This window comes from Colletes gigas, unplaced genomic scaffold, assembly GCF_013123115.1.
Source record: "Colletes gigas isolate AHSC1104 unplaced genomic scaffold, ASM1312311v1 Colletes_gigas_Sc00005, whole genome shotgun sequence".
Classification (NCBI taxonomy): domain Eukaryota; kingdom Metazoa; phylum Arthropoda; class Insecta; order Hymenoptera; family Colletidae; genus Colletes; species Colletes gigas.
Genome location: NW_025106634.1, coordinates 2,311,484 through 2,337,896, shown reverse-complemented (window position 1 = coordinate 2,337,896; position 26,413 = coordinate 2,311,484). Strand labels below are relative to the sequence as shown.

The 26,413-nt window shown below is 44.7% G+C and overlaps 1 protein-coding gene across 1 annotated transcript in view; it reads left to right on the top strand.

Moving 5' to 3' along the window:
- The first annotated feature begins 1,202 nt into the window (after positions 1–1,202).
- Positions 1,203–26,413, top strand: part of LOC122395279 (zinc finger protein 768) — a 60,490-nt gene continuing 35,279 nt past the window's right edge. Inside the window, exons 1-2 of the mRNA XM_043392723.1 lie at positions 1,203–1,209; positions 9,149–9,249. Of these exons, the coding sequence (XP_043248658.1) occupies positions 1,203–1,209; positions 9,149–9,249 (108 nt within the window). The remainder of the gene's footprint in view (positions 1,210–9,148; positions 9,250–26,413) is intronic.

Genomic DNA, 26,413 nt, shown 5'->3' with positions numbered 1-26,413 from the left:
TTTCACCTTCTCCCCCACCTCCATCGGGCTTTCTCACTTTTTTATCGCGCCACGCATCAGGAAGTTATAACGTCTGCCCTTCGAAGTTCTGGCTTTTGATTCTCGAATTCAGACGGCCAATTAGAGCGAAACGCGCCGCGAAAGAGGAAACCGGCAGAGGCTGGTCGCGACACGTCGTGTTCCTTTTGAACAATTTTTAATCATAAATTTCTTCGTTGTTTAACACTTTGACTGCCACGTCACTCATATATGAGTGACAGAACTTTTAACGGTGGAATTGAAACGATTAACTCTCAAGTTGAAATGTTAAAGAAAATAAATTTTACAGAAGTTACGAAAGTAAGTACTACGACAAGTCTGAAGTTTACGATTGTTCAAAGTTTTAGGCAGTCAACGTGTAAAATGAACGCGCTACGAAGGGAAGTGTATATTTCCAGGCCACGAAAAAGTTTGTCGACCCTTGCATCTGGTGGATGACAATAAAATCTTAAGCACGGTATATAAAATAATAATAAAAGCGCCGCGTACTAAGGAGGGTAATTTGTCAGCGAAAAACGGTTCCAGGGCGCTTCGTGCACATAAATCACAGGAAGTTTCGGATAGTTAGGCCGTTTACACGCCCTTCGGAGTCCGCGGGACTCCATTTACGAGCGTCTCGTGAAAGAGTGCGCCGCCGAACATCGGTTTCGCAGCGACTCTGACTTTTCTTCGTAAGGAGGCGAGCAAGAGGGAGGCATTGTGAGCAAGGCCACCCGCCGATACTGTTTGGCCCATTTAAAATCGGCACAATGCTAACACGCCTCGAAATTGTAACGAACACCGATGGTACTGACCATTGTCCGGCCCAAGGAGGAGCACGAGCTCGTTCTCGCGCAAGGACGAAGAAGAAGAAAAGGATCTGGGGCTTCACGAACCTCCTTAGAACCATGTTAAAGTCATTCTTGCGAACTTTTTGGCGTCAGGATTTACCACTAAGGAAATTACAAAAATAAGTGCCGGAACAAATGTTTTGTTACGTAGTTTACAGTGGTCTAAAATCAAAATTTTAGTGTCACGGAATATTATTCGATCTAGCAGCGAACTTAACCCTTTGACGTACGATTTCATTCCAAATAATTGTTTAAATCTATACCATTTAATTTTATTTAAATTCGTGCAAGGAATGACTACACAGAAGAATAAATTTAGATACATAAGGCTGGATGACGAGTGAGTAGCTTCATGATGACAGGAAGTTAAGGGGCTTAACGATCGTTCCATCCGAATGAGACTGTTTCGATGCTCTTTGCGATTTACAATATCGCGAAAATGAATGTTTCATGCGCCCCATGGTCGTTGAAAGAGTCCGAGAAGCGGTCAAAGGTATCCAGGAGGCAGTAACTTAATATAACTCCCGCTCCCATTATGTATCCGAGCAAAAGAGAACAAATAGAGACACCAGAGGGTTACATCGCACCCCCACGGCTTTGGTTATGCCCGTCGCCATTGTTTCGCGGATAACGCGGCCGGTCGAGTCTAAAATAGCGCATATAGGAACGGAACACACACGCTCAGTTTACACGGCAAGCTGCAACAGCGTGCCTCGTCATAACGGTCGTCGACGAGGTTACGGGGAATACGGGCGACAGGACAGGCAGCCAGGGCCATTATTGTGTACGGACGACGATCTTTATGTAAGATCTTACACGGGGACCCATGGGGTCCTGCGGCGCACGCCCATGCCAGTGGAGGGTGGCTGCGGTTTCACTATTTCTCTCCCCCTCTTGCTTCCTCCTTCAGAAGCACCTTTAATCTTTCTTCTCGTCCCTTCTCTCCCTCCCTTTTGCCGCCTCGTAAATCTCTTTAGGTGTTGAAACATTCGAAGGTAGGACGGGTTTTGTGCCACGGGGTCGAACGCGTCGAAAAGAAACACGCTGCTACTACGGGGACGATAAGGACCTTTTATCGCCTCGCGAACGCTCTGGACATCCTTGATACTTGGAAGGAACGTTTCTTTAACTAGCATAATCGATAAAACCAGCAATTTATTCTATTTAAGGGGTTAAATTTTTTATATTAGGCTTTCGAGATAGACTTACGGTATTCATGACATCGTTTCATTCTTACACGTTGAACGCTAGGGGAAAATGTTTGTTGAATATCTCACGAAACACCCTGCATAGTCGTCAAGTAGACTCTCAGTCTCAACTGAATTATTTTACTCAATGTTGTTTTCTTCAAAGCATTCCAAAAATAATGAACTGATGAGGAATTACATTGAAATATATTAAGCAATTATTAAAGTTGCATTTACGGGATAAATGAGTACGATACTCATGAATCGTACTCGTTCATTCATACCCGAGGCACATAAATCAATAGTATATCGCGATAGCACGTGACAACCAGAAGCAGCAGCATTCATAATTTCGCGCGTAACGAGACTGTCGCATTGCTTCGCCGCGTAACAATTAAGCCAAGTCACTGACACGTCTTAATTATGCAAAAAATCAAATTAATGGTCCGGGAGTTGAACGGCTCGCGTCCACGGTGATGTATTGTTTAACAGATACGCGATAAACGAGATGATCGTCGCGATATACGTCGAAAATTAATTTAAAAAAACTCTCGGAAGAGGTTCGAGGAATCGTGAGGAATTTTAAACGATAAAGTTAAGAGCAATTTGTTCGATGCGATAAAAAGTTGTTGGTTTACCATAATGGCAACTGTCTTGATTGATATAGTCGTACGGAAGCTTCCCCGCTTCGTTTGGCTATATTGAATTATGCGCAACGAAAGACGATTAAGTTGAAAAAAAAAATATTTAAATTCGTTACGGTCGATTTGCTCGGTTTCACGGAGAAATCGCGACGGCAGGGGTCCCGCGAGCGAAAGCAGCAACAGGTGGTAAAGAATAGGAGACACGAACGCGTGCGGAAACCAGTTGCGGAATCGAATCCTTTTCCTGCGCGTTTGTTGGTCGTCGGGACAATTGCGTTCGATTATTTCGATTCCCCCGTTGCGGGGAATTGGCAAATTTTTCTGAAAGGGCTCGAACAATAATGGGTATTGTCAGCCAGAAAGTAATGCCCAGGAAATTATCATATTTATATATAATGACAAAATTTATACAATTTTTATCTCAACAGTATGAGGAATACAAATCGCACGCGAAGACAAAGTTTGTAAAAATTTGAAAGATTTACTTTTTACGTGCTTTGCCTCCTCTACTTTTATTCCGATACTATTGGTGTTGTTTTTATTGTTCCTCGTTGGACCAAGGGATTTTTGACTCGATGGAACGCAAGACCGCTCGAACCAGGAACTCGATTAGCACCCTGTACCCGACGTCGTTCGAAATCCTCGAAGTAACGGGGCGGTTCGTCGTAAAAAGCGAGATCAATCATGTCACAAGCGCCTTCGATCTTTACGGTCGACTCTCACTCGCAATCTTCACGGTTGACAATTGACACAATCTTCGGTCATTAACGATCTTGTAGCTACACGGTTGCTCGTCCCAGATACTTGTGTCTTCTTTCAGAACGATAACGAGGTCTCTGGATCTCAGCGAAGAGTTTCTCTTGTTCTTTGAATTTTCCGTGTTTCATAAATATTATAAGAAAATTCAGAAAATCTTAACATATTGTTAATCTGCAATTTTACCCAGAATTCCAAACAGAATGAACAAAGTTTTTTGGAATAGAGAATGCAAGTGACCGATCCAAGACGAAGAATATTTGTAAAAAGATCGACTTTGTCCTCTCGAGAGTAGCGAAAGAAAATTGTATGTCGTTTCGTAAGTGTCGCGCGTACGAACACGATCGGTTGGTAGTAGTAGCGGTAGGTTGGTAGGGGCGAGCCCTAATGAGGATCCCCTACCACAGACTGTCGACCGACCGCCGCAAAGTAAATGAGCAGGTGCCTCTGGTATGCGCCCCGCCTACGCTTTCCACTTGCTCTTGTCCTCTGCACGAGTTGTCCGAGAACTTCTTCCTCTTTTTCGTGGCTGCCAGGAGATACCATCGCGGAAAAGTGGTTCTTGATATAGTACCAAAGACGGCCTGTCGCGACAAATTATTGGTATTCTTCCCCTCCTTTTCGGAGACTCAGATCGCATTAAAGCGTATTAAGCACGGCTAGTGTCATAATTCAGGATTAATACCTCGGTGAAACGGCTCGGTGTCTTCGTTAGTAAGTCGGTGCTTGGGTACTTTTTACCCAATCGAGACGAGCAAAATTGTATTCCGAGTAATTGGTGAGCAATAAGAAGGACGCGCGGCAATTTATTCGTTTACTCGATCGAGCAGCTTAATTCTTAAACGAATATTCCAGGAATTATCTTATTTCGGATCTTCCTTAAGTATTCAATGTTTATACACTAAAACAGGGGTAGTGGATTGGAGATAGTTAGGGAATTTAAAGAAATTCTGAGCAAATGGCGTCTCGACCAGGATCTTCGATCTATTTCGCGGGGAATTCGAAACTTCTAATAGTTCGAAAACAAATATTCGTACAAACGATGCTAACTCAGTTAAAGAGTAAAGAGTAAAATTTTTATCCGGATGAGAATCCTGGTGGCGTTGATCGTCGAACGGAAAGAGTACGCGTGTTTCAACGATTAGACCTACGCGGAGTTTAAACACAGGAGGTTCAGGAAGACGTATTTGTACGATCGATGCTACTCGTCCATCGCGATCAGCGAGTTTACCTGCCCGTCGTCGGTCGTTAGACTTTTCAACCTTGAAGGAAGACCTTCTCAAGGCGAGTAGACGCCGCGACACGTCCGGCTAAATCGGGAGGAGAGTTCTCGGAGCTAGACTCCTCTTCTGGAGTATATACGTGGCCGTGAAGTGGTCTTCGAGACAGAGCAAACGCCCCGTGATTTTTTAAAATACGCGGCTTGTGCTGTTGCGTGTCCGCGAACGAACGTGCAGACGCGACCACGTGTTTGCTTAAAATCTTGACGCATGACCGGGACGATTTGTTTTTCCATTTCCAGGGACGCGGCTACTTGCCCGTAATAAGTATAATAGAGATCCAATATTTTCACGATTCCGTGTTTGCAACAACCTCGAAAACGCGGCGAGGCACGAAAATTTCAATTATTTTCTTAGATGACAGAGGTACACAGATTTCCACGTGGAATTTATTAAACACTCGAATCGATAACTCGGTCAGGATCGTATAAAAATTCCAGTTTAACCAGTACCTGATTGTTCCACCCCTTTGCTCAAAATTTCGTTGGTTTTTGTTTACTCGTAGCAATTATCGAACGATTAGGACGAGATCCGATCCTGTTCGTTCGCCAGTAGAAGAGTCATCGTCCGTCCTTCGTCGATCTTGCGCTATTGGTGACACACCGTGTTCGTTTCCTTCTTCTCGATCCTCTTTCGTGACCAGTACCGGCTTCAGAGAAGGACAGACCTACGCGTCCTACGGACCTTCGTCGCGGTATGTACTTAAATACGTGGAACGAGAAGGCTCCTCATCTCGGACGACCGACCGCAGTGCATCGTATCGTATTCTGCCGCCATTTGTCTTCGCGATCCGGGATTACGTTACCACGATGATACACGATGACATTTATTTTGGGATTTGTACGGGTCGCCGTGGCCCTTTTCTCCGCGTTGTATCCCGCGTGAACGCGTCTTTCGTCGGACCTGCCTACGCATACGTCGTGTAATGACCGGGGAATGTTCTTAAAGTTCACCCCGTTAATGCATGTTAAGGGTATCGATAACGATCGTGCATCAGCTGTGACGAATCTAGCGAAAATATCGCGAAAAAGATTCAGGGGATTTCGAGGATTCGAGCATCCTCGCCCCAGCATTTATCTCCATTAACGATGTAGGGTGAATTTTAACCCTTAAGTGGACTTTCAATTTCAACAGAATTATTTTAGAAATCAATTTTCCTTTAAAGCATTAAGGGTTAAAAATACTGTATAAAACATCAGCAACTGGAAATGGTGTCTCCCCATTACCTCGAATAACTACTAAACGATCGGAATTTACGACCGTTAACACGCCTCTTATCTAAACACGTTGCGACAGAAGATCGATCGATCGTGGTTCGCGATCCGAAATTTAACAATCCCGTAAAGATTGTGTAAACGCAGATGCAGTTAAGAAGCCAGCCCTACCCCCCGAGATACGGAATAAAAAGGGAGCGCGTGGCAAAGATCAAACAGCTGGATCATCTCGTGCGTGCCTTTGGGTAAGGATCTTTTTCTTGCGGAAAAGGTGGGTACGCGCTCGACCCAGGTGCAACCTCGGAAACCTTGGAAGGCGTGCGTGACAATGCTCGTACGCGCGTGTGGGATTCGTCGTGACGTGAAAGTCGTTCGGAAGAAAAGAAGCGTACGGCTTCTTTTCCAACGGAAGATGACGTTCTTGACCCCCTACCCCATCGGTACCGCAAGGAAAACAGAAAAACTAACCGCGGCTGATCGACGGGCAACCTTATACGCTCCAATTCAAACGCACCTTGTTGATAAGTTAAAAAACAACAAAGGGAATGATTTTTGATACTAAGTAACAAATTGCGTGGTCGATTCGTTGCATTTATTGAACGTTGCCCAGGCAAGAGCATACAAAGTAACGACGAAAAAGACTGACCATTGTCTCGCCTACAATTTCAAGGCTTAATCTACAGCCTTGAAGGCGTTCTAAATAAAAATATTAAACCCGTGTATATATTCTAGACGTTTTTTAAAAATTCGACCGTGAACAGTTCGTACAAAACAATGAAAACAATAGAATCAATCTTTTCAAACAGTGTAAAAACACCGAGTAAAAAGAGGATCGAGTCTGTTACATTTCACCAGTTTCTTGACCTTTGATGATCGTTTCAATAACAAACCGATTCGCATTATTTCATACGTGTATGGGGGTATTGTATTAATGCCCGGTAAACGAGCTGCGTAACGTTTAAAAGGAAATAAGACGTGAATACATTCACGGCGCACGAGCTCCTAAAATAAATCGACTCGAGTATTCTGCACTTTACGGTTCTCCGTGTGGTATCGGACCGACGCGTCGGTTCTTCCGTTAAGAAAAAAAAAAGAAGGTAAATACGAGCGTCTAGAAAAAATTCAAATGGTCGAGCGTCCACTTAGCGAGTACTCTCGACATAGTGGACACGTGTCTAAAGCGTGGCTAGAACCTTAACCACGTGTCAATATCTCAAGGGACGTTTGTTTACGAAAGTCATAGAGGAGGCGAGACGCGTTAGAGATTTTTATCGAAGATCGTCGGGAAAAAGTCGACGAGCACTCACTTACGCCTACCGCGCCTATAGGTCGTGAGTTCCTAAGCGCGTTTCGCGGTGCAAAAAGAACTGGAACTAAAAAAAAAAGAGTTGATCGTGCGTGTCTCGTTTCTTTCGCGCGAAACGATCCGCGAAATCGGACTCTGTGGCGGGGGCCGTTCACCGGGTGTCATCGAATTCTGGTGTTTACGAAACGCGCTCGACGAGGAGGAAAAAAAAACCGCGGTCACGTGATCGGTACAGGCGTACACTTGTTGCGCACGCAGGGAAAACGTAGCGCGGGCAAAAATGGATGCCGCGGTTCGCGACTCATCGGTTCGCCATGACGCGCAAGAAACGGCCACGATCCCCGTTAATTCCTAGGATTCTCAGCGTCCAACGCGACGCGTTCCTTATCGAAGAGCTTTTGCGCGCGCAAGCACGCACCCTGGGCGCGTGGGCAGGCCCGAGCGGAGAAACCAGTAAAAGAGAGACTTCCCTCTCTGTCGTTTCGTTCCTTCTTCCACCGGCGACCGAATCCGCCGCGGTTCCCCGTCTCTGTTTATCCATCGGTTACCTTGCCGGTAAAAACAGCACGAGGTGGTCGGTCGTGCGAACGCGGGTAGGGGGATAGGCGTGGTTCCATTCTCGTAGGTGCACTCGGAAGCGATAGTGTTCGTGCGCCCACCTCGCGCCTACTGAGCTCGGTTAGGCCGACTCGTACACGAAGAGGGGCGAGTCTTCCCGAAGATCGCGGGTGGTGGGGGTAGCTGGCACGGTGTCGCAGAGTGGGGAGAGAAGGGGAGTTAAGGTTCGCACACACGAAAATCAGTGGGGATGCTGCCTGTACACGTGTAGAGGAAGAGAGAGACGGTGAGCGAGAGAGGGGGCGAAGGGGGTCGAGCACGGCCGAAGGTGAAACCCGCGAGCCGTCCTAGCCTCGCAGTCGGCGCGAGACCGCGCTACTGGAAGGGTCGGTGTGTTGTCATATATGTGTATGTACGCAACGCCTCTCTCAGATTCTCTCTTTCCACCACTCTCGCTCGCAGTCGCCACGCTCAAGCGAGACAAGCAACAACGACCAAACAAAACCATTAGACGAGCCAACGAGCTTAGAGAAAAGACGAGGAAAGAAGAGACGAAACCGTGGCCGCGTGTCGCGAACCACCCTTTCCCGCTCGTCGAGTGACCCGGACGAGAGAAAGAGAGAGAGATTTTTTTTGTCAGCTCGTGCGCAAAATCGCGAGTCGAGGCATCGGCTCGCCGCGCGATCGAACACGAAAACGCCGCCGATCGGTCTAGGATAAACTCGCGGTGTTCGATATCGGGCGCGATCCGAAGAGACAACGCACGATCGGTCGTTGGATACCGACGGGACCGAAGAAGTCTGTGATTCCGATGTGCCTGGTTGTATATTATTTACGAAACGTATCGGTTCGCAGCGTGTTTGTGCGAACAGAACTGGGGAAGGAGTGCGTGCGCACGAACGTGTGTGTTCACCGAGCGAAGGATACGCTTTCCGGTGACGTTCGATCGACGATCGACGAGGAGAACCACCCCGTATCCTCCGTTGTTCGTAGTGCCATTTCTTCGACAGGAGTAAATAAATTAAGTAGTGAGAGACGGAAGACGAGTGACGTGCTGCCCGCCGCAGAGATAGGGAAAACGTAAACGAGAGATAACGGAGGCGCGGCCGCGTATTGTGTGTGATATTCGATCGCGATCGATCATCGGAGGATTCGTTGGTGTTAATTGTTGTTTAATGATAGTCGTATATTATCTCTCGGGTTGTGTTGCCGTCCGTGGAAGAAACTCGTTGCGACGGGCCGGAGACGATCGCTGGCTGTGATAACGAACGCTATTCGTTCGAGTAAGTTTTAGTGCCTGCCTCTGTGATTCGTGACATTATTGCCGTCGGTAGTTACGTCCGTAAGCGGCCGTCGAGCCCTCTTAAGTGTCACACGCTGGAAGGAGTTGAATTTCGAGAGCATCGGATGCGCGGGAGCCTTTAACGACCACCGGGTAAGCCATTCAAAGGCGACTTTACTTTATCGAGTTGTATCGTAATTATTTGACGTTCTCCGATTAAATTCAACCTACAAATATATTAAATTAAATAAAAGAAAAATGGAGCCCATACTGGTGAATCGTTAAAATGCTAAATTGGTATCTTAACACGGCTCCAATTTTAGTTCTTTTGCTTTTTATCAATTACCACGTGGTACTACCAACACTCTATGGCTTCTGCTCTTTTTTTTTATTTCTCACGACAAGTTTACGATCTTCGTTGGGTAAACGATACAAAGATTCGTCGATGTTTTAATTACCTAAAACTTTAAAGTTTACAAATAGAATAATAAATTTGAAAAAAATACTATCGTATTAATTAAAAGGAACGACAAATAATTATGGTAGAACACAGTAGTTCGTAAAGTTGACATTGACGTCAAAGAGATACACGCGTTATCTACGTGTGAAGTGCCCACGCAAAGGGTCGTGCAACCTTAATTATCGATACGAATTATTGTGTCCGTCGAATCGAAAATAAATCAGTGGCGCGTTCGATCCTATCGTTTTTACGCAACGAGATGCGCACGCGCGTTATGCGATTCTCAGGCCCTCGAATTACGCGATCCGCGGCAAGTGTTTCGCACAGAGATGGGCAGAATGTGATTCGAGTAATGTACGATGAATAATAACTCTATATAGTGATTTCCTCGCAACTATCGTTTCATTGAACGATAATTCAGGTAAATCTTCACTCCTGCACTGTGAAAATTCGATTACGTTAAATCAGACCGCAATTTTTATTTGTTTCGTGAATTTGTATAGGACTTGATCGTAACAAAAGAATTTAAGTGAACGTAACGAAAGAAGTCTATATGATTAAATAATTTTAACATCGAAATGGAGTACGTTATACATGGTGTTTCCCACGTTTCTAGTTAAATCGTAGGAGTGTAATTTATAGAAAAATATTATACGAAGTTAGTTTGTAAACGTATTATTAGAAAATTATAGGCAAATATTGGGAGCAGTCTGAGACACGTCAAGCTCAATCTGTCGATTGTGTTTATACTACTTATATTTATACAATGTTTTTTAATTTAACAATGATCGCATGAAATAAAATTTTCATTTGAAAATTGCGACATCGATATACATTGTATGGAATTCATTGTGCTCCGAAATATTTTACAATTTTACTGCACGTCAGAAATGGAGCATTCGTTGCACGAGTTCTTCGTGTGTATTTACTCATGTATCGTAAACTTCTTATTTTAGTACTTCCCCTAAGTAAAAATTTAAGAAGCGCGAGTGACTTCAGGCCACGTTCAATATTTGCCCATAACTTTCTAATAAAATATTTGCGAACAAACTCCATATAACACCTTTTTCTTATTTTCGCTCGTAGATTATGCTCCTACGGTTTGCCCAGAAGAAACGGAACCATTGAAATCGTTTAAATTATTCGCCAATAATTATTGACAGAAGAAACGATAAACTTAATTGGATCACGAGTTTAATCTATTCATTAAATAATGAAAAACAGTTCTATTAATCACAATACTGTTACAGTCAAATATTTGAGTAGTTCAAGTACTCCGATCGTCAAACAGCCATTATATTTGCACAACAAATAATTCGTCAATGAGTTTCTATTCCTTCAACGATCATTTTTAATACAAAAATTAGGTTAATCCGTCTGTCTTGAAATCGACACACTTGAAGATTATAATTAATCGAGACCTGTTTATCTTTTATTCTTTATTCGGAAGCTTCGTCTGGATGAGAATTGTGCCCGTCTCTGCGTCGTTCTGCGCGCCTGGATGCGTGCAAATTGCACGAAAATAAAGTTTCGCGTGTAAACAGTTTAGCGACGCGATCGCCAATAGTTGATATCAAAGCCGCTTTTTTTGTTCACCCTCTGTGGAGTGCGTTTATAATCCGTGTCAGCACAACTCGCCTCCCATCGTCGCGTGCGAGGGCGGTTTAGCATCGTGCGCCCCGGGCTCGTTGGAGCGTCGCGGTGCTGAGCGTCGGAAGTAGAGCGGATGCGCGCGTTAGGGCGGACGCGTATGAACATCTCTTTTCACGCTCGACCTTTTCCCTTCTACGACGTCGTAACGAATTTATAAACTCGTTTAATTTTACCATCGACAGATCAAACTGTACGGTTTCTCTCTGCCCAGCGACGATTCTTTACTCGAAAATTTACGATCGCCCGATCGTCGACCATCTTGTTCGTCGTTTTCGAGTCAAAATTCAGGGAGGCAATATTTGCATCTCCTCGTTTGTCACAAAAAATAACCGTTATTATATATTCTTAATTCGTTTGCCCTCGATTGGTCCCCATTTGTAAGACTTGTTAAGGGTACTTGGGAAGTGCGTGTAGATTTCGAATTAAAAATGGTCTTGTCCAGGATAAATTATAGAATTCAATTAAGATTTAATTAAACTGCTCCCTCTTGTATGATTTATTAAAATGTTGCGAAAGTTTCCGTGAAAATTATTAATCGCTTCTGGGTTCGATAGCCTTATGTACAAAAACTAATTTATTCGAGACACATGTTTAAGGTTCGGAGCGAGTGTATCGTCGAATTAGTTCGAGTCGAGCGACGACAGATCGACAGGTGCACGACGCGTCGTACGCTCGAATTCGAGAGGGTAAATCACCCTATTCGCGCACGAACCCGCACGCATGGCAATAGAAATGATCTATAACTATAATCAGCAGAAAAACTAATACGTTAGACAGAACGAAAGTGTGTTACAGTCACAATAATTTCTACATACTGTTTGGGCATTGTAGAATTTATACAAAGATGAACTCCTATTTTCTATAGTAACCGAGTTTTGAAACACGAAGTTTCAAACAAAAATGCGTGCATAACCGTGCACGATTTTACAAAATATTGTCTGAAAACGATACGTTTAATTATATCGAACGTCCCGAACCCGGGGAAAGTTCGGAGCAGGGGAGTTCGCGGCACGTAAAGTGTTAAAAAATTTGAGTTGCACTCCGTTTGTTGGTTTGTCGGGAAACTCCGTGGGTCGTGCATCGAGTACCTGCGGCGTCACGTGCGAGGGTGGCTTAATGTCGGAAGTGGAGCGAACACGCGCGTCAGCCCAGCCACGTAGAACGATCTGCTACGACCAATCTCTTTTACGCGTCTCCCTTCACGGCTCGTGACTTTGATGCGCGTGCTAAGCGTGACGTGCGCGTGCTAATCCTTTGTGTCGATGTTGCCAGCGTACGAGCATCGCGCACGACCGTTCGACTAAAAATTCCCCTCGCGTAAATGAAATTCGCGCGCGTCGCAGAGCAGACCTGAATTTAGTCTACCCTTTTCCTTCCACTTCCGTTGTGGTGTCTCGATCGTTTCTTTGATACGTATCCACGCGCCGCGATATCGATCACCAGACAGACACCATGCGATTCCAACACAAATAACTCTGGACGATGACTTGGCTATTCAATTCAATTCTTTGCCTACCTCTGCTAGATTTCGAAAAATTTAATCGAACAGGTGTTTCGACCCCTATTTTAAGGGTGGTTTTCACTCCTTAGGATGGGCCACATTTTGTGTCTTTTCTACTACTAAATTAAGCACACTTTCTTACGAAATAGATAGCAAATACTCTAAGCAAACATATTTTGTCCTATATAATCACTTTAAAACAATAATATCGTTGTGTTTCCTTAGAAGGTACATCCAAATGGAGTTCGATATGGTTTGTTTTAAGACTCTAGCAAAGACTGCTCGAAAGCTAAGATTATAAAAACTGCACAGTCGAATAATAATCAGAAAAATGGAGGAAAAAAATGGTTTAAAATCGTTTGGTAGATAGTGGAACTAAAACATGACCACAGAAAACGGAGTATCGTGTTGCCCGTGCATGGATCGCGATCAGAGTTTATTGACGCTCGCTAGTGGTCAACGCAACGTTAATCGTGCGAACCGTAGCTCTATTGTCTTAATCGGCCCTCTCTACTGATAAGCGAATAAGTCGTCGGTGCTATTTCGTCGCGTGAGAAAGAGAGACGAGGCGAGACGGTGCACCAGGTGTCAGGTGTCACGGCTGTCCGGTTTCGTTTGCAAACACGCCGAACAACAAAAACGTTTCTTGTCGATCCTTCTCGAGTGCTCTTCCAGGTGGTTGCCACCGCGTATGCTTCTGCGCGACGCGAGAAAATATTGTTTTTGCTCGTTGACTCCATAAAACGCTACTCGAACCCGATCATTTTTTCTATTTCCTTTTAGTCATCGGGAATCGTTAATACAGCAACGAAGGGTACTGTTACCGTACATTCTATCAGCCAATACGAGCGACAACGTTTTTTGCAGCGTTAACGCAACGTGGACGTTTGACCTGCGCGACAGGCGTGCCAACGTAGTTCTGCGTTCCATTGGTCCGCGGTTCTCCATTCTATTTCATTCGGAAAAGTTCCAACGCGAAGCTCTTCGATCGGTACCTTGGAAAGTCGCGGTGGCCATTTTGGAGAACGTATAGGTTTCCTGTCAAATTCCTTTAGAATAAAGTCTTTGGATATTAATTCCAAGGAAACTGCTGCAAAGGCTTTCTCTTTTATGTAACACTCATTTGTATCCTATAGAGCGAGAAATCTTTTTTTTCTAGTATACGTGTCGTTAAAATAACGCACGGGGTTAATTGAAGGGCCATTTTTAAATTCCGTTGGCTGAGACTGATGTATGTGCTCTTAGAATTGGTTCTTTTTGTGCGTAATAATTAAATTCGTAGTATTTAAAGATTTTATAAAAAGGGGTTCTTAAAGAAACGGATTTAAGTAGCGCTGGTCTAAGGCTAGGCGCACATCGAGCGCGGAGCAACGCTTTGCATCGTATAAATTGAATATCAATTTATTTACACGAATATTCATTTTAAAAAACAAATAGATACATCGACAAAGTTCGACAAAGATTCGATCGGATCGGTTTCAACCGGTCGATACCGAAAAAAGAACGGTATGCAACGCGCGAAGGCCTCGGGCAATAATTAAATTCGAATAAAGCCAAGATGCAAACACTGTTGATAAGGCTATTAATAACCTTGTACAGAAATATTAAATCGGCGAGGACAAAACGATCATGAATAGTCAGTAGCTTAAGACGATGCTGAATAGGAGCATAATCGTGATCGATTCCGTCCATATAGCCGACCCAACCTCTACGCAACAAACCACAAGAATTTATGCCGAAGCTGTTCGAGCGCAGCAATGTATTTCGCTCGATGGGGTGACCAAATTACCTTCGCACGCTCCAGCCAGAGTTGCTCAAATTTTATTTACGAATAACGAATACAAATTTCAGATTCGTTCGTGAACTAAATCGTTTCCGTTTACGATTCATTCGCAAATTGTAACCCCTTAATTTCTTTCTTAATTCGTCGATCGGAAATAGCTGGAGTATTAAATCAATTTTGAGATTACTGATATTCTTCGGAGCAAAATTGCATGGTAAGTGGAAAAGAAGGATGACTTTATGAATTCACATGGGTCCAACAACTAAACTAAGATCGAGAGTCCACTTAAAGGTTAAGGGTTGCATCAAACTTGATTTACGCGGTAGAGTTACATTTATCGGGACTAATGTCTTCACAATCTCTGGTTCATTTCCGATCGAGTTTCGGTGGGAGGAGTGCGTTGGGTGCTCGAACGAGGACGAGGAGGAGGAGTACAAGTTTTCGCGAGCGTCCCTGTAGGTCGAGCATCGGTGCTCGGGAGACAAGAGTACGCGCGCGAACGACAAGCCGTGCGCGTAATCGTCTTCGGATCCGAGCCACGTATAATCTTATCGGCGGAGATAGCGCGCACTTTAATCCTCGCTTATTCTATTTCTGCACGGCGACTGTTCCGCCGCGATGGAAAGAGCGAGAGACGACCGATGGCGGAGGGGTGGGAGACAGGGGGAAGATTGCAGGGGCTGCGTCAGGGAGCGACCGAAAGGCCTTGGATCTGCATAGCAAATTGGCGATCGATATACGGTCACCGTACGGGGAATCGCGCGAGCCTCGAATTAAAGCTTATAACTTTCATGTCCGGCGCAATGTATCATTATGCGCAGGACGGCCCTGGTCTTGATGCAGCTGCCCGCATGCGGCGCGCAACCAACGCGCCAGCGACCGGCGGGCGCGAATATGTGCATAAAGCACGATAAATCGTCCACAGGAGATACCGATCGACGAATGACAAGTCGGGCCCCGATGGGCGGCGCTACGCGATCTTTTTCGCTTCCGACCTCTCCGATAGATCGGTCCCCGAGAAATCCTCAGTCCGACACGTTGGGGTCTATTAGACTAGCTTTGAAGCTAGGGGCACGATTTGTAGAACGGCACAGACGAGGTATACGAGTAGATCTTACGGACTTGCGGACCTTATGAACTTTAGTGGCCCAATCTGATTGTCATGCCGACCGGAAAATTTTTCGGCGAAAAAAAAATTTTCAAATCGTTCTACAAAAATTATTTTTAGTTGCAAGAGTCAATTACAATCATTTATAGTCAATAGACATATCCCCGAAATCTTAACCATTTTTGAGAAAAAAATTCTGTACCGAAAATAGAATGTCTGACCATGGAAGATGATAACTTTTTAACAAAGCCTCAATGAACAAATTGGTATCCTTGATTTTCGTCTTATTTCGGCCTCTAGAATCGCCCATCTTTCTCTGGCGAGTTTGGGAACATCGTCCTAAACATCACTTGACCATCTCTAGAATCCAAAATCTTTCGAATATCCTACACATACACGTTGAACGTCTTCTGAATCACAAATCGAGGTTCCTACGTTCCTTCCACGTTGCTTCCCCAGAACTCTTAGTTATTCTATGGCGATATAGAACCACGAGTCAGAATGGTATCGTCGATAGTTTCTTGACGCGTCCGAGTATCCAGGGGTCCAGTAGCACTGCGAATACGAATTCGTTCGCGTGGTGTCGATAAATCGATCCCAGGGGCTGATTGAACCGGATCCACGGATGAAATGAACGTCTTCCTCGGCGGCCGCAGACGCACGCTGCCCGCCAAGAAGAGAAAGAGAAAACGGTTGGGACCGGTATCGGGATCGTTGCCGATTCGTTCGTGCGGGGATGTTCGAACATGAGCAATCTCTTGTGGCGCGGCGCCGCAATTAGGAAATCCATTTGGCGTAATTGCGCGAACGAGCGTTGCTCGCCGGTAGCTCGCCGGCGCGCAGCTACCGCGCTTAATCAAACGCCCGTAGTCATCCACTTGGCCATTTACCTATACCTATAGACCGATATCGAGCTGCCAGGCGTACCTGTTCCCTGTTCGGTACGCGCCACGGATGCACACGGTTCGCGAGATACGCATCGGGCGAGGTCTCGCGAGCCGATTCCATCGAACGATTCGACGAGATCGGGTCCAGTATCCGCGCCGATCTCGCTAGCCAATCGTCGATCCGCGCCGTGATCGACGGGGACGATAACAAAGATGACGGCGTTGATCGTTGACGATCGTAATGGCCTCCGATCAACGATTTAACGATCACCATTTGGCACTACGCGAAACTGGTACCGTCGAAATGCTGGCTGTACCGGATTTTAACGTTGGCCAATGTTAGTAAATGACACTTTATCCAAGAATATAGTGAAATAAATCGGTATATAATTATGGATTCTATAGCTGAACTGTTAGTTAAGCTAGACTGTTCTGTACCCTGGAAGGTCCTGCAGACCCGAATGATCCCCGAAAGAGGGAAAAGCCGACCAAAGTGTGTGGAAACTGAGCTGAATCTTTAAGATATCCATTGATACGCGTTAGACCACCTATCAAGGTTAATTTGCCGCGAGCCTTTTTACGGCATAATGCAAAGGAGATGGTTAGGAAACCGGTTGTTCAAATCGTACTCGACTGTTCCCAAATTTGTACCTCTTTGAACGCATTCACTGTCCGTGACCCGTACATGGGTCGCGCCGCTGCGCTATTGGATCGGCCGTCGAGTGACTGGACAGTGAACGCATCGGAAGCGATTAATTTGCGATTGAAAATAATACAAAAAATCGATTTATACTTCTATTTGAAGTTTCGAAAGCGAGAACGGCAAATAAGTAATAACGTTGCAAGAGAAAGTTCGCGGAAACACAAATTTTAATTTGTATCTGCGAAGTGTAGGTTGAGCGTATTTATCGAATATCACTCTGGCGGAACGATGATTTAGAAAGACGTATTGTTCTGTCGAGGTTTCGATGGGAAGGATGCGTCGGGAAGTAATTTAGGAACAGTACCATTTAAATTTCAAAATAGAAAGTGGACTCTAATGAGATTGAAATTAAACGTTCGGTTGTTACGCGCAAAGAAACAGTGATTCATTAGACTATTCGGAACATTAGAAGCACTCGACGAGTTCCAGGAAGCGTTTTGCGCCGCGGCAATTTTCGAATATTAGTCTTGGGGAAACGAGTTTCTTCTTTCGATCGACGACGTCTCGATTCCTCGCTTCCAGTTCCCCGGCTATAAACAGAGATTTACAGTTCGAACATCGAAACGATCTGTTGTTCTTTCAGCAACCACGACCGTTGCTCGTGCAATTTCGAGCGTACGCCCACGGAAATCGGATGACGCTGGCATAATGATCGGCCATTATGGTAATCGTATGCGAGGGCAAATCTCACGCGATGATACACGCCGTGAATTGTCACCTGCGTGTGCAAAGAGTGTACACGCATCGGAGATATGTCATGCAAATTGCACCTTCGACGCGCTCGTAGACCGCGCTATAGGCTATTACGTTCGAAATGCAATCGACTGCATAAAGGACATTCTGCATTGTTAGTCTAATGATCTAATGAACTAAACAGACGTCGACGGAAGAAAAGCTCGAATGATACGTTTGAACCGCGCGAAACGAGGCTACGACGGCGAAAAACCAGCGACAAAATTTAGGTTACGAACGGTACTCGAGGTCGATTAGGAATTAACACGTTCCAGGAACGTGTATCTTTCGCGCGTCGCGTGGAGATCATTTTTCGTGCGTCGTTTGTTCCACTCTATCTGTCCGTACATAATCAGCGTCGGTGGCCGGATAAAATATTCCGGGTTCGAAGCAGTGGTTTTCAAATTTTTCTTCATCAAAATTCGTCGACATTTAACTCTTAAATGGATTATTGTTTAATATATTATATATCCAATATTGAGTAAAATAATTCATTTGAGATTGAGAGTCCACTTAAGGGTCGATACAGTTAAAATACAGTCGTGAAAGTGTTTACTTCGGATCGAATTTTGATAAAATAAAATTGGTACCCATTGCCGTCAGCCATTAATTGTTCTACCATCGAGAGATTACGAATGTTAAGAGCCACTGGCTCAATAAGATTTAAAACGCCAGCACGATACCGGCGATAACAACAACTTTGTAGGAAATTATAAGCAAAAAAACAGCAATGGACGCAATGGCGCGAGGCGTGTGAATCCTCGCGCGTGTAATTCGTCGAGCGGACGATAATGGTACCGAACGGACCGGCTGCGTGGGTGGCAGTCCGTGGAGTTTCTTCATCGGCTCGCAGGTGTAACGCTGGTTAACATACGACCAATCCCTTTTGACGATATTTTATCCGCGTTGTCCCTGAGTCGATTCTCGACGAGAATCACGTGGAAAGCACACGCTTGCGTAAATCCCGTCCGTTTCTCCCGGTTTCTTCTCTCCTCGTGTCCTCGGGCGTCGTGGATCGTCGAATTATTGTCCTCGTGAATCTGTCCCCACGGCGTCGCGGCATAAATTTTCATTTCGTGCGTCGAACACCGTCAACGTTCACCGTTATGCTAATTCCGCCTTTCTCCTACGCCGTCCCGAACGATTTCGTTTCCTCCGTCGTTTCGAGGAAGCCCCGATTAATGTCTACGATCGAAACCGACGAACGGTGCTCCTTAAGGGGGTGGACGGAGAATCAGAATTTTAAATGCCGATCTTTCTTCGACCCATTGACCGCGGAGGACTTCAAAGCAAAACGCTTTCGTTTAGCATATATTTATCTAATTTATGTATCATCGAATATAATACGGAAAAGAAATTTAAGTGGGTGGAATAAGTTACGTGATATTCATGGAAAATCTACGCATGCATAACTGATCGGTTGTGCAAAAAATATGAAAAATAGAAAGCGCAATACGGGTTGCATAAACCTAATCGTAAACGATTCTCTTTGTTTAGCGATACAATAGCGTTGGTATTCGTCTAATATTTTATAACCATTCACTTTATATCTAATATATATATCTAATGTCTTAATTTCGGGGAATTTTTCGATGAATCGTAGCCGAGGTTGCGCTGGAAAAATTTAAAGAACTGTTTTCGAGGCTCGCTCGGTCCCTTTAATTCGACGCGATTAAACATTTTCATATTTTTTATCTGACCGTTCGGATCTGCGGATCCGCTGGCGCGCGTATGTGCGCATTACCGGTTCACGGTACGCGAAAGAGGTGGAGTTTCGAGAAGATAGAAGCCGCGATAACGCGGAGGCAAAGGATAGAGTTGTTAACCGTACCGTGAAGCGTTGTGCAGGCGTTTGCCTGGCAGCGTACCCGGTGGATGAAAGCGAGGGTTGGCGCGAGAGAAAAGCCGCGGAGGGGTTGTTCCGTCGACCTTGACCGTGAATTCATCCCCGCGCGCCAGCCAGCCAGCCAGTCAGCAGGTTGGTCGGGTTTGCACGCCAGGATGCACACCGGGGACTATCTCGTCTCGCCGTTGCTCCCCTCTGGAAATCAATATCGCATTCTCCTGTGCCGGTAGAAACTGTGCCAGCCTCCGATCTCGTCCGGGATACGCGCTTACGCAGCCCCCGTCTCCTCCACCGCGACTATCCAACTCTAAAATACTCAATACTATTGTCCATCCGCGAGATGTTGGCAAGCAGAATGGCATAAGGGACAGAGAAGAGTAGCTTGTTCTACTTATCCCCACTTTCGTCGTTTCACTAATCGAACTCACATTCCTTTCACTTGCCATCTTCTCGACTTGCTTCTATACATTCGTAGAAACGATCAGATCTCGTGTCCACGTGCTTAGTTATTATATTTTATAATAGGACTGCTGCGTGGGATAAGCAATTTCGTCGACAAAAAATTATTATTCCACTATTTTAATTAAAAAAATAAAAAAATAAATATTGATCTTTACAAATTTAAAGAAAACGATTTCTTATCGAGACAGCACCTTTCGATAGTCAGTTTTATAATCCACGAAAAACCTACCAATTTGTCCAACACGTAATGTACACATTACGTAATCAGGTTCGAAAACATTTTGAAATTCGTTTCACCTATTTCTAGCCACGTTACGTTGTTGCGGTTCAACGTCTGCGGAGTCCGTTACAAATGTTGCACGGAACGGTTACGCTCGATTCTCACTATACAGCACTCGAGGAGCGCGACGTTTACGATCGACCGAAGAAATTGTAACACACGCTCCTGCTGAGAAGTATTTAATTGCTCTTTATGCACAGAGGCGGCCGGAAACGAAAGTAACAAATTTTCATGGTAATTTTTTTCTGACTCGTTTTTCCATTAAGCGTAACTCGGTGCACTAAACGTGGGTAATTTTTATTCGATCGTACCGTTTACGACTAATCGTTATAATAAGGTAATAATTTTTTGTATAAATATTTCTGCTAACAAGCCATTACTTTGCATTCTTTTGTTGGGGTTATTTATAATACACGTATTACGTTACTTTTAATTACCAACAAATTTTCATCTTTATTGCAATATACATCAGCCTTGAATAGGTTAATGTGTGCAGCGAATGGGAATGTGGGATTTTCTTATAAAACTTTTTATTCAACGTATCGTAGAATGGTTACAGATGGGCGAATCCTTTTTCTTTCCCAAATTACGTCGTGTCCCTTGAGCGCAGATGAGAATCAAGCTTTACGCAGCACGTTCCAGTATAAACCACGTTCTCCGACGAGAAACGGTATTTAAGCCGAGTATGTTATTATGTAGATTTTACGGCAAGCATTGTTTCGAGTTAATGAGTAGCTGTTTTTAACGAGGGCAACTGAGATAGTTTGGATCGGTCAGCGCGTCGATTTAATTAATCGCCCTATCGATGAACCGTTTCCTTCTGTTTACGAATTTTATTCGAAACCCGTCTTGAACTTTGTTTATGTCATCCTCTTTGTGCTAGTGGATTTCGTGAGCCAAACGCTACTAAAGCCTTTCCGCTTAACGAACAGAACGAATCCAATCTCTTACATTGTTGACTAGAATTCAACAGTCCATTGTTGCAGAAATCAGGTCGCTACGAAACACGTTGAGCAGAACAGACTTCTACGAATTCTCCTACCGAGTATAATAGTTCAGGAAAATAATTCTTATTCACAACTTCTTCGTTTTAGACGTGCAGTACTGTTTAGTATAGTGTTATTAGATATTCAAATTGAACTTCTTTCTATATTCTTTCTCTTTGAAACTGTAACTGCAGATCAGCGATACCGACATTGTAGACATTCGTGAAACGTAAAATTAATGAATGGCATAGACGATGAAATTTAATTAACCTTCAGCAACGATTGTATAATCGTACATTTGCTGTGAAGTTCAGAGGGTTAATCGCGTAATTATGCTATGTTAATTTGATATCCAGTATTACTGAATTTGAACAAGCGTTGACAATAATCCCAGAACACCTCTGTGGCGTTACGATACTGTTACGTTGGGCACACAAGGCTGCAAAACGATCGAGCAGAAACTTAATTTTCGTTCGAGATTTACGATCGAACCGATGTGAATTTCAATTTTGCAACGTGCCGGGGAACGACCGCGCAGAAATTATGTATTGCTCGCTATCGATTGGCCGGACCGTGATTTTGCGTCGACCGAGAAGCAAAGAAAAAAAACGATAAAGAAAAATAGGAGGACCGTGTCTATCCCTGGATATAGCGGTGTAATATACTTACAAGTTGGACCGATAGTCGCTCGTATCTGTCGACGTTCCGTGCCCACGTCTCGTGTCATACTCCCACTAACGCGAGCTGGTTTTAACGGAGTAATTAACGCCCACGCGGCCGCGCTTAGCTGCCAAGCGCGATTGACTTTGCTCTCTCGGGGACAGGAAGATTTGTCTGCACGACGATTTTCGCGAAAATCTCTCTCGCGGGCGCGCCAGAAGCTATTTCGCGAAGAATCGTGCCCTCCTACGAGCGATCAATCCCGAAATATTAATAACAGCGACCAGAAAATCTTATACGAACTACTTGCCTGGAGTAAAATGTCTCTAAAATTGTTTCACACGAATTATCGAAATGAAAGATGGTCCAGGAGCATTCCTCATTAGCGTTTCAGAGCAATTTGTATGAAAAATATAAACGTGGAAATCGAGGGCGGTGTCTTGTCGATGTATCGTACATTGGCAAATATTGTTGTCGCGAATGCATATACTTGGTAACAGCTCGTTCAGATCGGACTGCTTCTAAGAAATTGACAGGTGAAGGATAATTTCATAGGTGTTGGCTAATGAATTAATTAAAAAGCGAATTGAACGAAGATTGGACTTGGCCGGATTGCAAAAGCACGCTACCAATGCCATATGGAATATAAAAGTTCTTCGAAACTAAATACGAATCTATCGAAGCGGAATAAAAGATTGAAACGTTACTTCTTGCTCGAAATAAAATTTACTACGTTTAAGATGATCTTCTAGCAAAGTTGAAGTCAAAAATCCCGCTTCCTTTTTGTTGTCATGATTGGCTAAAGGCGGGTGGGACCTTAAAGTCGATCTTTAAACGACAGTGGCTTTAAATTTCGCTGCGAAAAGGTGCTCCTTTAACGTTTGGTATCGAACGGACGTTTCACCCCGGTCGTGCATCGCGAGAACCGCGTTCAGCGTGGTGAGCCACGAGTTGTCCCGACTACGCCGCTCTCTCCCGGAATTCCTGGTGTTTATATAGGTCAGGAGAGGCGCGTGGCGCCTATCGATCGACCCTGGAGTTGGAGTTCAAGGTCGCGCATCTCGTTTCAGAGGCTGCGCCGCGCGCGACTCGCACACGTGCGATCCTGTGAATCCCTCGTCGCTGGCTCCGTTTCGATCCCATGCGTTTCATCGACGAAAAATGTATAGTTCGACCAGCCTAAGTTGGTACTCGACGCAGTGGCTACAATCTAGACACTGGAACGATAGCGTGGAATCGCGAAACATGTTGGAACTCGACAATTCAGGATAATCCAATTCTAATAATAAATTTTGCAGTTGCAGTTTAAGTCGATAGCTCAAGTTTAATGAGATTCTTGAGTGCTTTGAGCCGTGGAGCAGTAGTAAGGATGTGACCAGGCATTGAAACTATCGTTCAGACTGGCTATCAACTGTTATCTGATACCGTTTAAAAGAACTAAGACCATGAAAGGAGATGTTTATTTAACTTGTCGACTCGTACACAGTATCATTAAATAGAAAGCAAGCTACGTCACGTTGTTCGGTTTTTTGTACCGTGACTCTTATTTATTCAAAGACACCGATTTTTAGGAACGTCCTATCTTATTAAAGTAAAATACGTCGATTAAACGTCACGTACATCGTGTCAAAAACCAGTCTCGGAAAAACCTGCGTTTCCAGTTATTAGGCCTCGTATTAGACATTGTAACAAAGTCTTTTTTTTTTTATTGTTTTGTCATTCACGGAGAGACGCGTCTGCTATCGACGCAAGCTTCGGGAACGTCGTTTTATAAATAGCAAAAATAATAACGGACCAAAGTGGGAGCCCCGTGGCGTGCCCCAGAGGAAACGGCAACCGGTTTCGAGTAGTTACTGTGAATCTTAATTATCTGTAGACGACCTAATACATAGTTAGGTACCTGTCCACCGCAGTACGTTATCGCGATTACCTAAAAGCGGACAATTTGCAGAACAGAATATCGTGGTCAACCATATCGAAAGCCTTATTACACCGCGTATAAATTACATAAACTTTGCTCATTGAGTGCAGATACAGAGTTGGAAAGTAACGCAAGATTAGTCTCGGTGAAACCACGTTATTTCTCGCATATACAATAATGCTAGCTACTAAGAACCAGAGTTTCCGCGCTGCTACAGATTACAGCAGTTTATTAAAATTTTCGCCTCGACGTTTTTCACTTGTTTGCAGAACTTTTATAAAAACTTAAATATTATGAATTTATAGAAAATTTGTTGCCTTTTTGACTGGTAAAACACGTTTTATGTAATCAAAATGGAATCAGAAGTATATGGTCCCTAATATGAAATATAAAATATTGAGATTGCGTTATTTTCTTCAATATTCTTTTACGAACAATAAATGACAATCACGATTCTTTAATATTGCGGTATTCCACATTAAAAACGTAATCCACATTAGGTCAACTGACCCTAGTACAACCGGCGATCAGTATAAGTAGAAACAGCGAACAATGAACAGACGCGCCAGCCAAATCGTACGCGTATACGAGTAATATTAAAACCGAATTATCTTTGGAACAAAGTGTTACGAGAAAAAATTTTATTCTGCGTTTTCGACTTATTTTAGCACGAGGAATCGCTCGTTTTTTTAACCAGACGCAGTTCACGTAATTGTTATTATTTTTCGTTTACAAAAATAATTTGTATACTTTAAATATTACTAAATACGTGTGCCATAACCGATGCACAAGCAGTTTTATAGTTTCTTTAAAAAAAAATCCTGAAAAAGCTGTAAATATCACATTCTGGACAAGTGTACCCCCTTAAAGCGTCGATGAAACCTAGGCGATGTGGTTGCAAAATTAAAATAGACGAGCGCGTGGATAAATAATTAGAGTTTAGAATTAATCCTGGAGATAATTAACGAGATTGCGTTTACAGGGAAAATTAATACCAAAAGGAAAGGAACGGGGGACTAATCGTGGATGGTCGTGGTCGTGGTCGATTTACGATGGTCGCTGTCGATCGACAGTTCATTCCCGGGGTCCGGTTCATCCCTCGATCCGGTTATTGGCATCGGTTATTTCGTCCGTGGTTTCTCTAGCGACGTTACTCGCTTCCGTAACGGCCGCTGAACGATCGCCGGCGCTAGAACGATCGTTCTCTATGGTCGAACAGGTAGCTGGGTTGGGCCAGGTCGTTAAGAAGGTGTACATACCTGGCGCGATCGCGAAGTCGCCAAAGAGCCTCGGCTACCGGAGTTAACGAGTCTCGGCGATGCCTGAACGACATGGTCTCCTCTTCGTCGTTCTCGTCCGCACTCTCTCGTCATCGCTGTTGTCTTCGTGCTGTTCCCTTTTCCCTTTTATTCGATCCGCGCCAACAGGTATTTGGCCTCGACCGCGCGTGGGTAGACAGATACGGCCCGGGACGTGGCGGGGGAGGCCGGGAGGCGAGGGGAAGAAACGCATCGAGATATCGATGACCAACCACGCGCCTTCGGCCGAAAATGAGGAACGACCACCTTACCCTTCTCGTATGCTCCCAGAGAGAAGGAGAGTGAGAGGGAGAGACCAAGAGAGTTATCGACGATCGGATCTTCGGTTCCTCTGGTTCTCGAGGTGGGCTCACGCTTGACGTTCCCCGCTCAGTCGGCCAGTGGTTCCCAAAAAAGAAGTTGGTCGTTGCCCTTGCCGGCCGGGGCAGGGGTATCTCTACGTGAGAACGGTCCCCGACGCGTCCTTTTCGAACGCGATAATACCGTTAATACGCGTTTTTCGTTACTTCATTAATCGGCGGCGACACCTGCCCCGCGAGAGACCCGCTACCCGGCCAAAACACGAAATGGACGACGGTCCTCAGCTGCGGGCATACTTTGTAATAAATTATTTCGCATTAAAGTCAACGAGGCATTTTAAGACCCCGGGTATATCGAAAGCACGCGAATCGACGATCCCGCGGCGCGCCGTTGATCGTCGCCGAGAGCAAACGCTTCCCATCGCTGCGCGCTACTTTTAATTAATCCTCACCGTCACCTGGCCGACGAAAAAATTATGCCATTAACTGTCAAGACTGTAAATCCGAGTTTCACGTGGACGCTCAGGTGCAGAGGGCACTGTCCACGGGATGCTCCGCGGTCCGTGTACACCTGTTACGAGCTGGACCTCTCGCTCGCCCCTCATTTGTAGGTATCTTGGCCCTCCCACCTCTCCCGTTATTTGTTCGTGCAGGTACCCTAACTGCTTATGCTCGCTCTTCTCCTCTCTTCGGGGACCCGCGGCCTCGCGCGGTCAT